This window comes from Sinocyclocheilus rhinocerous, unplaced genomic scaffold (assembly GCF_001515625.1).
Source record: "Sinocyclocheilus rhinocerous isolate Xijiao unplaced genomic scaffold, SAMN03320098_v1.1 scaffold1285, whole genome shotgun sequence".
In the NCBI taxonomy this organism is placed as follows: domain Eukaryota; kingdom Metazoa; phylum Chordata; class Actinopteri; order Cypriniformes; family Cyprinidae; genus Sinocyclocheilus; species Sinocyclocheilus rhinocerous.
This window is the reverse complement of record NW_015645559.1, coordinates 281301-299292: the sequence shown is the minus strand read 5'-3', so window position 1 is coordinate 299292 and position 17992 is coordinate 281301. Positions and strand designations below refer to the sequence as shown.

The following is a 17992-nucleotide window of genomic DNA, read 5'->3' as shown; positions in this document are numbered from 1 at the left end:
AACTGCTGCTGCATTCTATTCATGACGTATTGACACAAATTTCTAATGATTTTCAACGGTCGCTTTGTCGCGTCCAGTGTACTAGACAGACTTTAGCTGTTGCGGCGCAGACACGGTGTTACTCACCTATCGAGAATAAACAAAGCAACCTCGACGTCCGATCGCAAATCAGTCAGTCAAGCATTATAATATGATAATCAATGTTATTTAATGATAGAACTTTTGTAATTAGAATTAAAACTTGTTAACCATGTATGAATGCATATTAGTCATTTTAACTGAACTTCAGACTGGTGGTGGTGCTTTTTTGGTCATTCAGTGTTTCTGTTAAAAAAAAAAAATTTTAATTGGGGAAAAACTAACAAAAATGCTGATTAGAATGTAATGATACGAATTCTACTAATAAGAACAATATAAAACGCACCAAGGATTAATGAGCTACTGGATTCATGAATATTAATCAGTGTGCGTTCTATATCTGAGCTAAACTTAAACTTAGCCTCCAACTCACACACTGGCGAGTAAAATCTGAGAATTTATTAGCAATTGGCTAATATTAGACATCATTTAGTCGCCAGAGTGAAGATTTAGTCGCATATGCGAGTGATTTACTCGCAATGTAGAGGGTTGGCTTACCCCACCTTTAATATGGAAAAGATACCTTTTTTGTGAGGTGTGGTGTCACGTCACATCTGGTTAGGCCACATACATGCTGGATAATTGTTCAGGAAATGTGGCAAGAGCCATTGTTTTGTTTAGCTGTTGCTGTTTAACAGCCTACGTTCTGTATATGAATCATTTTAAATCAGACATGACTCAAAGTAATGACTTAAGGTTCAGTTACTGATAACTTTTTGAGTAATTCTGTAGAACTGGCACATAAGAGTCAGATTAATCATTTGTTTGTTTCATCTCATAACATTTAATTCAGACTGAAAGAGTTAAAAGTCTAATTTATTAGATGTGGTGGAGAAAACACTAGCTTTGACCATATTTATCTGTAGTGTGTACATGGCCTTAGTGAAGATCCATTTTCAAAAAAAATTGCTTAACTGCTCTTTTGAGGTCAGTGGTTATTCTACCCTCTCTAAATTTAATACTCCACATTTTCCTCTTAACTTCCCCATCCAGCATGAGTCATTTGTCTCACATCAGCAAACAGAAGTTCCCCATTTCCCCCAGAAATAGCTTATATCTGAGATTGTTTGTTCATCCCTTTAGTCTCAGACGCTCCTCCACCGCCGCCTCCTGCAGAAGAGGTGGAGTTTGAGGAAGCAACCCCGCCCCCACCTCCTCCAGAGGACTATGAGGATGAGGAGGGTGAGGATGAGGAAGAGTCAGCGGTGGTGGAGTACAGTGACCCCTACGCTGAAGAAGACCCACCATGGGCCCCTCGAAATTATATGGAGAAAGGTACGTTTCTGTTTTTAGCATTTATTTCTGGCTGTTTCTCCCAGTGCACAGAAAACACTTGTTTGGGCATCTAGGAAAGCAGCTATTTTCATTGTAGGTAATAAGCCATGCAAGTGTAGCTCCTACTGATTTGAATGGAGAAAGATCCATATCTCCAACACTGTTGCTCATGATTGCATTTCAATAATGTATATAATTATTGATTAATAATAGCAATGTTATCATAAATGTTGTTTGTTTAGCTCAAATGACAAAAACGATGTATAATCATGCAGATTTTTTTACAGTTAATACATTTGACTGAAAATCTATGGACGCCCATTTTTGCTACATAAGAAAAAGAAAATCAAGCTTTGATAAATCAGAAAGTTGAAATTGACAAAGTCGAAAATTTGTGAGATTGTAAAATAAAAACTTAATGACAAGTTTGTTATAATGATTTGTTACAATATTGACTTTTTATCTGACGATTTTGACTTTTTGTTATAATTACGAGATAAAAAGTCGAAATTGACAAAAAGTCGTATCTCAATAGTAGTATCTCATAATTTAGACGTTTTGTGTCATAGTTATGACACATGCATGATTTTTTTTCTTATTTAGTGGAAATGGGCTTCCATAAAAAATGTATAGGGTTTTAAATTTTAATTTAACTTGTAGGGTATTGAAAATCTGGCCAATGCTGATAATTTTTTTTATATTGTGGCCAATAATAACTTAAATATTATAGAAATATAATAAAAATTTTAATAAAAACTACATAAACTAAACACTAAAAATGAAAATCAGTCACTTTGAATATTGTATTGAATAAGTAAATAATTAATATATATATATATATATAAACATAAACTACATAAAAATACAACACAGGCAAAAATAAGTTGTTTTAAATATTAAAAGTAAATTTAGGCATCACAACATAATGTACAGTATGAAAAATACATAGTGTTATTACATTATTAGTGTTTTTAAATTATAAAATTAGATTTATACATTAGGTTGTTATAGTTGACTAAAACTACAACTGAAACTAAAAAACAATAAAAAAACATTTCTTGAAATAAACTTGAAACAAACTTAATTTAAATATAAAAAAAGTTTGTATTTCAGCTAGCTGTCAAGGCAACATTTCTTAATTTAGTTTAACTTGATGTACTAAAATAACTAAAACTGAAATAAAAATGAATACAAACTATATAGACATATAAAAAACAAATACTACTAAAACAAAAACACACATCAAAATTACTAAAACTTTAACCGAAATTAAAATGAAAACGGAACACACAAAAATGTTCCAATATATTGGAACATTTTTGTGTGTTCCGTTTTCATTTTAATTTCAGTGCTAATTTCGATGCTAACGCTACTCCAGAGTAGGATTTCATGACCCTGGGCACAAAGTGGTGCTAACCCTGATTCTAAATCACTTGTGTGAACAGTCCTTTACCCAGGTTTTTAAAGCAGTGTTTAGAATGGCGATAACCCGGGGTTAAGCGCAGTGTAAAAAGCTCTAATGATACTAAATTTATCAGTGGCATACATAATTACATATTCACTATGAAGCTAAATGAAAAAAGTCCCTAATATTGGCCTATAACCAATATGATGGGGATATATTGTGCTATATACAGTATTTACAGTGCAGCACAGTCTGTAGTGCTGTAACACTTAATTACAATAAATACATGACCAGACATTGTGTTTTTCTTCTTTTTATCATGCCATTCCCATCAGTGGTGGCTATTTACGACTACGCGTGCGACAAAGAAGACGAGCTGTCCTTCCAGGAGGGGGCGATCATTTACGTCATCAAGAAGAACGACGACGGCTGGTTCGAGGGCGTGATGAGCGGCACCACGGGCCTCTTCCCCGGGAACTACGTGGAGTCCATCATGCATTACGCTGACTGAGCCAGCGGGTGGCGCTACTGCTCCTCTGTCCATCATCTTCCTCATTCTTTTGAGTGCGCATACACACACACACACACACACACAAATGAATTCAGCTACACTACGTCATGCACAAGCTTGTTGCAGACAGACTGAGAACTTGCGGTGGCGACGATTTTAACGGGAAAAAACTGTTCGAATGTGTAAGATATATATACATTAGGAACATTTATTCATCTCTTAATTTCAGCCTCTTAGAAACATGTATCAGAAAAGTGTTGGTTTGCTTGACTTGTGTTGATAGTGATCGCTTTGCTTTCGCTCCTATCCGTCTCTACTCTGGAGGAATTGGTCTGACTAGCAGAAGGACAGTTGTACTTTCTCGTGGAAGACGGCCATCTTGGATGTGCATGTTCCTTTTACATCACCTCTTAACCGTGTGCTGTCCACTGACCAGCAACTGACAAAAAAAAGCATTTGCCAAGATTGACAGAACAGGGATTTTATGCATATTGTGGTGCCAGGCAATAGAGAGAGACGCATGGATTCAGGTGGGCTTCTTTTCTTTCGTTTTTCATTGCGTTGGGAGTTGGATTTCTTTTAAACCGTTACATTTTGAGTGCAGTTCAGTTTGATATGGTTAGCAGGAGGATATACCAAAGGATTTCAGTGGCGTTTGGGACCGACTACAACCTTAAAATACTTCTTTTTCACCATTCCTTTACGTTCATTTCTTTCCAACAAGATTTTATTGCTCGAAATACTTGCAAGTATGTGTATTCTTTGTATGTAAAAAATAACAAAAAACACTATTAAATTGTTCAGGAAGTTTGTGCCATAAAGAAATGTTCGTAGATGGTCATATTTTCGGACGTGAGAGGTTGTTTCTTGAATCTTCAGCACCGGATGTGTTGTTCTTCAGGAAGAACATGTGTATTGTGATCTTTAACCTCCGATTCATCCCTTTGACCAACTGTGGACTTAAAGATACAAGACTATTCTATATGTATGTTATATATTGATTTATATTATAGAAATACTATTTTGTTGGTGTATGACTGGTGTAGAGACAAGAGAACCCCATTTATCTGCAATAACAAAGGCACAGTTAGAAGGTCCTCAGTCGACGAGCTAGAGATTTTTAAAGCACAAGAGATGCACGTGATCTTAGGGAGACCTTATAAAATGTGAAGAACTGATTTTTGGATGAAGAGACACTAAAAAACAGAAACCAGCCCAAGTTTTAAACCTCCTCGTACCCACATGCAGATAATGTGGAACAAACTGTACTAATGCACAGAGACTTTTTCTATCGAGTACTTTGATGTCTATATGTAAGTGTGTGTGAGTGCGTGAAACCGATCGATTTCACCGTTTCTGGATCATTGGTGACTGACTCGCTTGTCTGTGTGCAAATCTTTATTTTCAATGAACGGTCTGTGGCGAGGCTGTGTGAATCGAGTCTTGCATGTTGATCATTTCTGTGATTTTCCTGCTGATGGAGAATAAACTGGATATATCTGGTCTACTTGTTCATGCTTCCTCCAGGGTCAAGGGTCGTATAAGGTTTTCTCCTGGAGCGGATAAGAACCAGACGCTGTTGTGTGAGGAATTGATTTCTGGTTGGATTTATCGGTCATCCAGAGCACTGCTAAGAGAAATGTAATAGTTTTACTCCTAACATCTAATAATGTTTTAGGTTTTATATTAAGTGAAATTAGAAGCGGTCATATAAAAAAAAAAAAAAATCTTTAAAATAATTACACTTCAAATAAAAATCTAAATATAATTGAGAATTTTTTTTATTACTAATGCACAATGCCATTCCAGGGTCTTACTTTTCTGCACCTTATTCACATTTCTATAAATCAGTCAGTTTAATTTTCAGAATATTAAATATAGTGAACCACTTTTGTTGAAGAAAATTATGTAGGAAAACAATCACTTGCTAGCGCAGCATCTTGTGTGTATATGCACATAAATATATATATACATATTTTTAATGAAGTCTGTTATGCTCACAAAGGCTGCAAAAACAGTAATATTGTGGCATAATTATTATTAATAAATGGCTTTACAGTTTAAAAGGAATGTTTTCTATTTTAATATATTTTTAAAATGTAATTTATTCCTGTGATGCAAAGCTGAATTTTCAGCATTGCTCCAGTCTTGTGTCGCACGATTATTCAGAAATCATTTTAATATGCTGATTTGCTGCTCAAGAAACATTTATTATCCATGTTGAAGACAGTTGTGCTACTTAATATTTATGCAGACACCATTGTATTAATTTCTGCTTGTCACCAAGGCAACATTTCTCATTTTAATTTAGTTTACCTTAATGTACTAAAATAACTAAAACTGAAATAAAAGAAACTAAATAGACATAAAAAAAAAAGAAAAGAAAAAAATTACAAAAAAATCACAAATGACCTTGAAATGAACTTGTCACAACTACTAAAATAACTAAAACTGAAATAAAAGAAACTAAATAGACATAAAAAAAAAGAAAAGAAAAAAATTACAAAAAAATCACAAATGACCTTGAAATGAACTTGTCACAAATTAAAATAAAATTAATATGAAAACAGAAAATATAAACTAACTCAAAATATTCATACAAATTATAACAGTATCTCAGTGGTACTAAAAAAAAGCAGAAAGATTTTCTTCCTAAGAAAAAGCAGAAATAAAGACAAGCAAACGGACTGGTCAAATTTTTATTAGTATTAATATGTTTAACATTAAAACCTTTTGGGTTATGTGCAAAGTATAAATCATTCCAACTCATGTTGAACTGGTAGACATTTTAGTCAATTTAAACAATCTTTACAGAATTCATCCATCAGTCTACACCCAATACCTCGGCAGCCCCTAAATGACATAATAGTTACACATTTGATTTAACTCATTAGAATTGGATTTTTTTTTTTTTGATTTTAAAAATGTTTTGCATCGTCTAGATTTGATCCTAGATTTTACTTCTCTACAATAGGATGTTTTAGCAGTGTATTAACTTACAGCAGAGCAAAATCTGTCGTTTAAAATAAAAATCTAGACTAAAGTGTAACTAGTACAAAAATCAATTCTATGTGTATTTCTTACATGTAATAATTGGCCATATATCACAAATCCCTAGTCAAATATATTTCCAGTATATAATCTGGTATCTGTAACAGTTCTAAATGAACACTAAACATTTAGTGCATCTTTTATAGATTTCATTGTACATTTCTCCTCTGCGAGTCCTTCCCTCTCCCATGGTCAACTTGGTACTAGTTATTTTCATCCGTTACATCCCACACACCCTGTTGGAGACTTTGAGCTCCCCGCTTAACAGAAACCCAGACACAGAAAAATGTTTACTGAGAGAGAAACTGGTCCAAATGTTTGCCTACACACAAATGTTTCTACGCATTATATTGCTCTTGGCATTCAGTCTCATTCTCTCTCTGCAATATTGATTGTTGCTATACAGGGAAACAAATCTGAGAGCAGCACACACACCCACACGCGCGCACACTAACAGGGGAAACAGGAAGAGGTTTAATGGAAGGAGAGGAAGGGTCAGAGTGAAATTTGTCAAAAGTGGTTTTATCTTGTTACCCAGCTGTCTTCACCACCCCCCTACGGCTCACAGATAAGAGTCTCCACCACAAACTTGTTCTCAAAGTGGAGAATCTTGTGGCAGTTGAGAGCCTCTCGCTTCTGGATACCTGTGAAAAAGAGAAAAATGCTGGTGAGTGCATGTGGCCCACGTATGTGTCAGAGCTCGATATCTGACAATTATGTCAACATGTACTCTGATGTATCTATATACTCGAATATATATATAGTAAAAAAGCAATACTCTCAAATTTTACAATTTAAAATGTTTTCAATTTGAATGTAATTTATTCCTGTGATGACAAAGCTAAATTTGTACATTTTCAGAAATCATTCTAATATGCTGATTTGCTGCTAAAGAAACATTTCTGCTAAGTAAACAGTTGTGCTGCTTAATATTTATGCAGAAACCATATATCACGATATTCATTTCTCCTTTTAATTTAGTTTACCTTGATGTACTAAAACTGAAATAAAAATTTAACTATATAGATATTTTAAAAAAAGGAATAGAAAATGAAAAAAAAATTACCTTAACTTAAAAATCGTTAAAAAAATGCATCTAATTATCGATGTTGAAAACAGTCATGATGCTTAATATTTTTGTTGAACTTGAGATACTTTTTAATTTCAGGATTCTTTGAGTTATAGGAAGTTTGAATAGAAAAGTGAATAGAAAATAATAAATTGGAAATCTATGAACTGTGATGTATGAAAATGCACATTTATTTTACCATTTTATTCCATTCTATTATTTTGTTTCAGTGGTTTTGACGCCAGACCCGGAGATCGGCTGAATGGATTCGAAAACGGTAAAAACTGAACCTATTTTCAAAAATAGTGGAGTGTTCCTTTAACTGGCAAATACTGTCTGTAGAGGTTAGTGTGTAATTAACCGAAGAACAATGGGACACTCGCCAAAAGTACAGATGAATGCATGTGTTTACCAAAAACGGCCTCTCTGTGCTCCAGTTTGTAAGTGTCTCTCCCTCTGCAGAGGCCGTAGATGAAGTAACCCAGCTGATCCACATGCTCCAACTTCCCGGTCACTATCATCTGTTCACGCACCAGGTAGGACTGAGGCAGGTATGTTCCAGCCTGCGAACACAACCAAAGGTTCACAGTCACAAGCTCGAACACCAGACTAGAACTGTGTTGCAAAGCCTTGCCAGGTGACAACCTGGACTTCATTTCTGGGCATTAGTCAAGTGTCTCAGTAGGCAGTTCAGGAGGTTTTGAGTCAGACTAAAGAATGGCTATTTTGAAGATGCTCAAATATAAGATTACCTTGATGTTGACAAGAAGCTCCAGGAAGTCTTTGGGCGGCATCACGACAGAAGTGTTGAGAGGAATGACGTAGCATTTGTTCAGACGCAGATCCAGATAGGCTGTCAGTCTCTAAAAGCAGAGAAGGAAAACCAACATGTTACTATTTTGGTACATGTCGTTTATTTTTGGGAATCTGATGAAATTGTGTGTGAATGTATGGCTTTGTGAGGGATATAAACTTTGGCTCTCACCCTGTTGAAGTCATGAACGATGTCAGCAGGGTCGCTGTCGCTGAACTTGGGCACTGGGATGTTAATGAGCTCCACCCCCTCGTCCTCCAGAACCCTCACTCTCTCCTCAATCCTCTTGGATGCGGCTGGCATATCCATGTCAGTTTCCTCCTGGCTGTCCTGCATCTTGTAATTTTCCTCACGGTAGTTCACCCCGCAGAAATACATCCTCTCCTCCTGAAGACCATCATTATGAATAGACACATTCATTCACCATGATCAACTAGACACACATCATTCTGTTAGATCAGGGGTGCCCAATAGGTCGATCGCAAAGGCAATGCTGGTAGATCACACATCATTTAAATAGCCTATGCTTTCTTAACCGGGGGCGCGAGATAACTTAAAACTAAAATATAATAAATTCACTTAGGCTATTTTATGATTAATATGTTAAATAATTGTAAAAATATAAATAAATAACAGCACCACTTCTCTACGTATTCTGTGATATTGTGACGTGCAGGGGCGTAGCGTCTTGTATGCAGGGTATGCAGGTGCATATGGGCCCGGACGTATTGTGGGCCCGCCGAGCCGAGGGGGAACCATTAATTGAAACGAGGGAATGAATAGAACCCTGCAATGGCCCGGCCCTTCCGACAGCTTATCAATATATTCTCTGCCTGAGTCTGACCCGAGCCCGTGTCTTTTCTCTCTCGCTCTCTTTTACACAGCTGTTGTTGCAGCAAATAGGCTAGTCCAGTTTTGGTTTTTAATGGCAAAGTGGATATATTTCTTTACGTCTTTTTATTAATTTAGAAATATGTTTGGAACATTTTATGTTTGTTAAATTCAAGTTTTTTTTTTGTTTTTTTTTAAGTAACGACCAAGCGGCCAGCGGCGGACTGAGTTGTGCATATAAGTTTGAACAATTTAGCCTTCTCAAATCAACATGACTTGCCTAAAATAAAATCTATAGACATAAAACACTTAATGCAATTCACAATATTAATAAAAAAATTTAAAGGGTTAGTTCACCCAAAAATGAAAATTAGCCCATAAATTACTCACCCTCAAGTCATCCTAGGTGTATATGACTTTCTTCTTTCAGACGAATCCAGTCGGAGTTATATTAATCACTGCAACACCCGCTGAGTGGCATTAAACAGCTTGACAGGTCAAAGACAATTTTTTATATAACTCCGACTGGATTCGTCTGAAAGAAGAAAGTCATATACACCTAGGATGACGTGAGGGTGAGTAATTTATGGCCTAATTTTCATTTTTGGGTGAACTAACCCTTTAACCTAGATAAATGTGTGCCGTTAAGACAGCTTCACAATGATGAAACTTGCCTCCTCACAGACATGATAAATATATCTAATAGAATGCTTGAAATACTTTGAAACGAAATAATTCAAATAGAAAACAAAAACTCTTTCATCATGTAGGCTAATCCATAAAGATGTATTTCTCTCTAAAGGCGTGTGTCCTGAGGAGATGGCGAGTCAGGATCGTCAACTTCATCTTGTGACACTGACTCAGAAAATACTAGTTTATTAATTAATAATTCAAATATCTCCTTAGTATTTATTTATTTATTGTTTTTGTTTTTTGGGCTTCTGTGCCAAGATTGTGTTTGCATGCAGTACAAATAACCTACGGGGGCATTTTAGTACCATGTCGAAAAATAAGATTAACGTCATAATATATTAAGAATAAAGTCGAAATTAAATAAAACAGCTTGTGAATACACGTAACGTTAATCACTTCAGAAAAATGAACAATAAGTTAACCGAGTTGGAGCCAATAACGTTTGGGGGGGCCCATACAAATTTTTTTTGCATATGGGCCCGGGGCTGACTTGCTATGCCACTGGTGATGTGTTTCGGAGCAGCTCTAGCGGTTTCTCATCACGCTGTGTGAAATAGCGTCTGAACGGCGGCTCAAAACCGCTGTATGTATATGATACGCAAACTACAGCTCCCGGCTGGATAAATCAAGCCAGGGTCACGTTAGTAAAGTTTTGATGGATGACGACTGTAATCAAGGTAAAGACTATTAGTGACAGATACAGGAGTCGTACATTAGGCGCACATGTGTCCGTTATTATTGATGCGCACTGATCACTATAACATTTCTGCTTGAACAGTTCAGTATATTCACGTAGTTGTATATAGCGAGTGTTTTATAACGGATGCTCGTTTTGGAGAAGTTTGTGAGGATCAGTGGTGTTTATGTAGCCTACATATGGGCATCAGACACTCCAAACACAGAATGATGCCTTCAGATCGCTGAGGGTCCACACATTCAGAATGTTTTTAGTTTTCATTTGTACTTTTTGGTGTGTTTAGTGATCCTGAATGGATCCATAGTAGTTTTTTTGCAGTCCTTTGGCGTCTCCCTGTGGTCTTGTTTGGTATGGCAGGTTTACTTGTGCTTATTTGTTAAAATTATTGTATAATTGAGCTTTACATAGTTTTTCTATACAAGTTGTATAGAATATCTGCAGTGACATTTTTGCAAACTATGTTTGCAAAAAAGAACGCAGAATGTTTAAATCTATCTTGAATTTGTTTTGTTTAAAAATAATGACATGGAATTGAAAAAAAATTACACTAGAATACAAAGGCTACTAAGGGTAGGCCTACTAAGAAATTAACATTATTATTTTTTATTTTAAAATGAAATTAAATGAATGCAATATAAAGATACATCCCAACAAGCTTTTTATATATTTATTTTATATGTATTTTATTTATTTATTTATTTTTCACTTGGTAGATCTCGGTGAGTTTCTCATTTGAAAAGTAGATCCCCACACAAAAAAGTGTGGCCACCCCTGTGTTAGATGTTTCAGTATGCTTTAGGAAATGGAATTTAAGACATTAGTGAGGTTTTGAAGTTTGCACCGATTTTGTAACCAAAGATTTAAAAAAATCATATTTAATTAAATAGTAAGGTTTTTACGTCACATCAGCTAGTTCAATTAAAAAAATTTTTTTTTTGCATTTTGATGGAATTTTTCTAGAGGAACTATAATTTGGGTAATAATGTAGATTAGTCACATTTATAGGGCCCATGATGTGGAAAACGTGGACTGAATTGCAGAATCCAGTCATAAAAACGGAATTTACTGTATAACGTGGAATGTCACAGAATTTGCCAAATTTTGGATGGATATATCAAAAGTAGGTCAGTACACTTAAATCAAAACACAGTTTGGACTAGTGTCTGTGAACATTAAACCACAAAAATACCATTTAAATATGAAGCCTGTGTTCTGCGTGTCTCTGTTTGAATGAATGGCACAGACGCACAGTTTTGTTTACTACAGAAGCGCACCTGACGCTCGCTGTGTTTTCAGCCTCTGCTGTCTCAATACGAGTACATCAACACATGAACATAATCTCTAGAACTGCTCTGAGAGTCACTTAATGAGCATTTTACCATTTTTTATGAGTAAACTATTGTCATATCATATACAAACAGAAACCTAAATGTCTTCACAGCAACCCGTCAAAATAAAAGTTTGGTTTAACTTGAAGAAACCGTGAGAGAAATAGTACCTAATGTAATTATAGTACTAACTACTACTAATAAAATTATTAAAACATTACTTTTAAAGGAATATTTACCAGAAAATTTATTTACCAGAAAAACGTAAATACACAACACAGTATTTCTGGAAAAAAATAAATACTTTTTTTTTTTTATATATATATATAAAATCAATTAATTAGACATTATTATTATTATTAATATTTAATTAAACCATTAAAATGGAATCCAGAAAATTAATGGAAAACAGAATTTGGAAAAATAAAATATTTAAAAGGGTCTTAAAAGTGTAATTTTTTGTTAACTTTTAATGACTTGCTCTTTAATACCACAAGTTTCATGATTTCAATTAATAAGACAAGCTTTCTGATGAATACAATTTTATTTAACCATTAAAACAGAGCATAGAAAAATTTTTACGGAAAAAATGGAATCCAGAAAAATTTTAACTGAAAAAATGGAATTTGGTTATTCACCGCCGACAAGATATGATCTTAATTAAATGGGAAAAAAAATCTAAATCGTTGCTACACCATGACTAGAGAAAACAGAAATAGTGCTGTGGTATTTCCATTAGCCAAAAACTTCAACACCCATAATGCACTCTGTCAATACAACTTAAAAGTATACTACTAACATTGTAACAATATAAAGTCTTTAAAAAATATATATCGTTGAACTCATCCTGTAATGCAAAAACTAAAAAACAAAACTAAAATTCAATTAAAACCTAGTTAAGGCATGAATTTCAATCATACTGACAAAGAAATCAATAAATATATGTTTGGACTTTTTATTGTCTTATATTTTGAAGTAAATCTTAAAACATTTGAATACTTTTTAAGGATCCAACAGATCACATTCATATTCGGAGTTCTCATGTGGTGCAGCGGATGGAAATGGTTCTCTCACCTCTATGAAGTAATACCTGTACAGGTAAGCTCCGCCCACAACCACGCCAGACAGAATGAGGGCCAGACCCAAACACATGCACCAGCACCAGGCCCTGGACTGTTGCCTGATACGCAGACCATCCTCCAAGTCCTGTATGCACACACAAGCAGGAAGAAAAGGCTTCTAGTAAAAATGATGTTTCTTTAAGCAGTTGATGACTTCAACGATATATGCTACTTTTACTCTTTAGTTAGCTTTGGTATAGACATATAATCTAAATTTTTATGTAATATATGGTCTCACTGCATGACGCCATGTGTATGGGAACTACTGTTGGGAACTGTGTTTTTGTTTCCAAATGTTCACATTTTTCTCGCTGAAATCCCCACAGATCGCACTCTCTAGTGCACCTGCATGTGTTTATTTGTGTTGAAGGAGAGAGTTTTCATCAATTTTATGTGCAAGCGTATTAAGACTGGGTGTGGCTTTGTACAAAACAATTGCATTGTGTGCAACAGATACTGGGAAATTTCCAACCTCCCTCCAGAGACTAACAGGAACAAACACAGTGCATGATGCAAATGAACAAAACATCAGCTGACACAGTGTCTGATGAACAAGGATGAAAGTGAAAACAAATCAGACTGAAAATGGCGACAATTTGGCACCAAATCTTGTTGGTCCTTATTTGTTTGTCATATATTTTTCATATACAACATAATGAGAGCAAAAGAAGATGAAGTAGCTAAGCTTTCCTGTGTTTACAACAGCCATCATGTTGCAGACTCCAGGGAAATTATGAGCAACAAAAACAAGTTCATTTCAGCTAGAAACATCTATATTGTATACATGAAGGTTTGTTTACAGGTGTGTCTAAGAGATGCAGTCTGTACTAAATGTCCCATGACAATGCTGCAATTTAAATGAGTCTAGTCATCATTACCTCTCCTCTAGTTTCAGTAAACACCAACATTATGATCTTGCACAGACATATTTCATATTTCAAATAGTGTCTGTTTGAAAATATTTAGGGCTGCAAAAATGATCAATAATGAAAACAGTCAACCAACACATTTTAATATCGATTAGTCAAGGTCTGTGTACTCTGAACCACCATCAGCGTCAAATTCTTCATAAAGCAAGGTCACATCAAAAAGAAAGTTAAACAGGGAAATTTAAAATTTATCTCAATAAACTAACAGTTATTTTGATAATGTATTATTATGATTATTTCTTCAATCAAATAAAATGGCTAGTTTTTTTATTATTAAAATACTAAAATATTCTGTTGCTTACAGTATTTGTTGTTAGACAAAAAAATATATAGAACATGTAATAATGTATGGCATAAGATTTATATAATATATATGATTTTATGGAACTATTTATTTTGTAATGTCCTTGTTATACATGATACATGTATTTACTATAATTACAAAATTAACCTTATTGTAAGTAATATAAAGATTTTAAAACTATAATTAATAGAGCCTGACTGATATATCGTTTTGCCGATATTATCGGCCGATATGAGCCTGTCTTATGATATATGGGTATGGGCGAATATGCCCCCGATATGAATTTTTTTTAACAGAACATATAACGCAGATAAAATGCTTGAAATGGTGTAATTACTTAGTTTGTCCAGCAGTGCGCTCCATTGTTTGCTACTGGCGACCTGGATGAAACGCTTAAAGGGGTCATATGATGCGATTTAATTTTTTTGTAAAAATCGACGCGTTTCAGAAGGCGGGGCATAGAGGAGAAACAATAATGGACAGTATGTGGAAAATAATGTGTTTTTTTTTTTACTTTAAACCGCATAAACACATTTCATTACACCAAATACACAAAATAATGTTCTTTTTAGCAGCATCATATGACTCCTTTAAAGCTTAAGTCTATGGAAAACCACTGAAATTTTGAACAGCCATATCTCCGTAACGGTGCGGCGAATCCGCACCAAATTCGGGGGATCCCTTCAGCTCGAGGAACCCTCTCGAACGCAAATTGAGTGTACGTCTAGAGGCCCGCTTTCGAATGAATCGTCTGTGTGTGAAGACAGTAGCGCAAATCCGTGAATGAATGTTCCGAAGTGAAATAAACTTCAACGGAATAAAGTTGAATGGAACTGAATTGAATTAAAGTTGAATAAACTTCAACTTTACTGTTCAGTGCACTGATGTCAGACTCATTTTGGATAATAAAGTTTATTGTTAAATTGTTAAATGCCCTGCCTCCATTACGTATCTCTGTCACGTCATTATAAGTGTTTGATCACCACAATTTGAGTGATCATTGCAAAAAATGTGTTTATGTATATATATTCTGTTTATGTATATACTGTATTCTAAATATAGTACCAGTCAAATGTTTGGACACACGAATGGGAAAGTGTCCAAACTTTTGACTGGTACTGTACTATAATATACACAAAGAATATTGGCCGATATATCGATATCTGCCTTTTTTTAATCCCTAATATCGGTATCGGCCCCAAAAAACCCATATCGGTCGGGCTCTAATAATTAATATTACTAATATTAATAAGTACACTGTAATGACACCTTAAAGTGTATGAAAGTAACTGTTTATATATATTTTTTTCAATAAAATACAGATCGCTCAATTATCAAAATAAACAGTTAGTTACAAATATCTGCACCCATCAAAAATGTTAAAAATTACATACAAAAATAAACATACACATTGATTATAAATCCTGATTAGGCAAATATTTGAAGCTGCATATTCAAATGCTCTTCTACTGAATTATTACTAGTAGACTTTGAAGTTATACTAGACTTTTGAAGCTATAATCTAGGACACAAATCCATGTTTTAATTATCTGTGAAGGCACAGCATCTGCACAACATGAAATACATTCAAAATCACCCTAATGCAATGTTCGGCTTAATCTGTCTACATTTTTTTTCATTTTAGACTTCATTTCTTTTAATCTATGCAGCACACATGCATCAATATCTTATGGTCATGTGACGTTATAGTTGCATGAATGCACTTCCTGTTGTGGAGTTTGTAAAAAAACAAGCCTAAGACAAAAAGCTTCAAAGACTCACTCTCACGTTTACACACAAACACACCCGTTTCAAATACACACAGCCTTGCCCTCGCACACACAGACACACACTGCAGATTATGGCTTGGCTAACAGAGACCGTCTTTGTTTAAATAACCAGAGCCTTCAGGAGTTTTTCCAAGGAACAAAGGTGGCTGGTTTTGGTAGTTCAGTGAGGCTTTGATCACCTGTGTGACAGAGGATTTCAGACCACACAGCACGATCTTTACAGCTTATCTCATGATGAATTGACAACTTTTAACCAATTTAGATAAGTATTAGAGTCTCTGATTGACAGAAATGTCTAAAGGTAAGAAGCATTGCTCCATGCATGAAACCTTCTGAATCAATTTCTTCTTCTTTCATAAGACATATGCCTGCCGAAACGCTCCTTGTTGAAATAGTGCCAGTGAGATCAGGCTGCACGTTGGTCTGATCGCAGTGGCAGTGTTTCAGCAGACACAACAGTGTCTTATGAATGATTCACGACCTCTTCTTCTTGATTATCAACCCAATTCGCACACTAGGCGCTGACTCATCCTCAGTGGCAGCTGACGATCGTATTTGAGGAACAGAAGCAGCCAGACAGTGCATGCATCTGAGTGGGAGCTGGTCTCACACTAATGAAAGTCTCCCACGATAAGCTGGCTAAACATGTATTTCCTCTTCCTGATTTTACTATGTTTACGACTGCAACCTATTCAGGAAGTGTAAGGGACAAATTTATACAGCCACATTACTTTAAATGCAAATCTCATATGAAATGAACTGTTTTATTTTAAATATTGCAATGACTACACAGACATGCATCAGGCTACTAGAACAAGCATTAAAAAATGCAATGCATGATTACACATACACAAACCTTTGTACGTGCATTCCTTTTAATGCAATATTTTTATTTATCTGAACATTGCACGTGCATGCATTAGGAATCTTGATGGAAAACATCTCAAAAGTGCAATGCAATAGGATTTTTATGTATATATCCTGGTGTCTGTTGGACTGTCGGCCATTTTCCTGTAAGCTCAAAGCTGTCTGACACTCACTCACTCACTCACACACACACACACACACACACACACATACATACATACACACTCTGAAACAAGGCAGGAGATGGCTTCCCTCTTACACACACAAAAACAAAACTACCAGATAAAAAATAAGGTTATAATCCTCACAAAGCCCAAACAAACGTGTTTCAGTCATACTGATGTAAATAACGTCTATATTCCAGTCAAACATCAACTATGTTTTTATTTACTTTATTTTTGTAAAAATCCTTCATTTATGTATTCATTTAATGGTGTCGTATGTTTATTTAAACACTCTGACCGACCACAGGTACAACAAATAAACACGTTATAAAAAATTTAATGGCTAAAAGCAATGTTGTTATTAACGCTGTGTTGAATTTCAATAGCCGGTTAGCGTTTGTGCTAACGAAACTCACCACATCCTGAGGGATCAAAGCTTCATCCTTCTCCTCCTTTTTTAAATCCTTCTGTCCGAGAGCGGAGTTGAAAGCGAGTTTCACCATGTTGTGTAACTGAAATTTGTTTTGTCAAGGTATTTTTCCCCCCACCGAACTACAGCGAAAGCTTGGCGAATCCGACGACCTCTCTGTACACTGTGCTGCTTCACAACTTGCTGTGGCGCATTTAGCTCGAGCCGACCGGATTCAGACTGTATGTTCATCAATGAACGGGGAGGGGGCGCTGTTTCCACCAAATATACATAACATCGTTTGTTTTATTTTAATAAAGTTATATTTCAATGTAATAAATAAATTACATGAACACACAACGTATAATATATAATATAATATAATATAATATAATCAGTTCACTGATAGGGGGCGTGGTTTCTAAAAAATGAGACTGTCCAACCTACCAGGTTGAAAACTACCAGGTAATGTTTATTTGAGTGCAGGTAAGGTTTATGTGGAAAAATAATATGTTATGAAATCCTTGCAGTAGTATTACAAATGCAAAGGGTTTTGTCTGGTGGGAACAGAAGTTATGATGAAATATTGGTAACAC

The 17992-nt window shown here is 35.1% G+C and overlaps 2 protein-coding genes across 8 annotated transcripts in view; one reads left to right on the top strand and one right to left on the bottom strand.

The window, feature by feature from the left end:
• Positions 1 to 4832, top strand: part of LOC107706652 (abl interactor 2-like) — a 22443-nt gene extending 17611 nt beyond the window's left edge. For all 7 annotated transcript variants that reach the window (XM_016510428.1, XM_016510427.1, XM_016510429.1 and 4 more), the window contains 2 exons: positions 1222 to 1413; positions 3154 to 4832. In XM_016510428.1, coding sequence (XP_016365914.1) covers positions 1222 to 1413; positions 3154 to 3329 — 368 coding nt within the window. In that variant the 3' untranslated portion in view covers positions 3330 to 4832. The remainder of the gene's footprint in view (positions 1 to 1221; positions 1414 to 3153) is intronic.
• A 1180-nt stretch (positions 4833 to 6012) lies between these two features.
• Positions 6013 to 17628, bottom strand: itm2ba (integral membrane protein 2Ba). Its single transcript, XM_016510421.1, has 6 exons — positions 17404 to 17628; positions 12887 to 13018; positions 8435 to 8650; positions 8202 to 8312; positions 7862 to 8012; positions 6013 to 7024 (listed from the first exon to the last, which is right to left on the bottom strand). The coding sequence occupies exons 1-6, from the start codon at positions 17488 to 17490 to the stop codon at positions 6936 to 6938; spliced, it is 786 nt and encodes a 261-aa protein (XP_016365907.1). The 5' UTR covers positions 17491 to 17628; the 3' UTR covers positions 6013 to 6935.
• Between the last annotated feature and the right edge of the window lie 364 nt (positions 17629 to 17992).

Bases quoted from the DNA above. Each gene is read 5' to 3' on its own strand.
- itm2ba (XM_016510421.1), bottom strand. From the start codon at position 17,490: ATGGTGAAACTCGCTTTCAACTCCGCTCTCGGACAGAAGGATTTAAAA. The intron at 8,313-8,434 runs GTGAGAGCCAAA...CTCTGCTTTTAG, and splicing joins TCGTTCATGACTTCAACAGG to AGACTGACAGCCTATCTGGA. The intron at 7,025-7,861 runs GTAAACACATGC...TCTTTTTCACAG, and splicing joins GCACAGAGAGGCCGTTTTTG to GTATCCAGAAGCGAGAGGCT.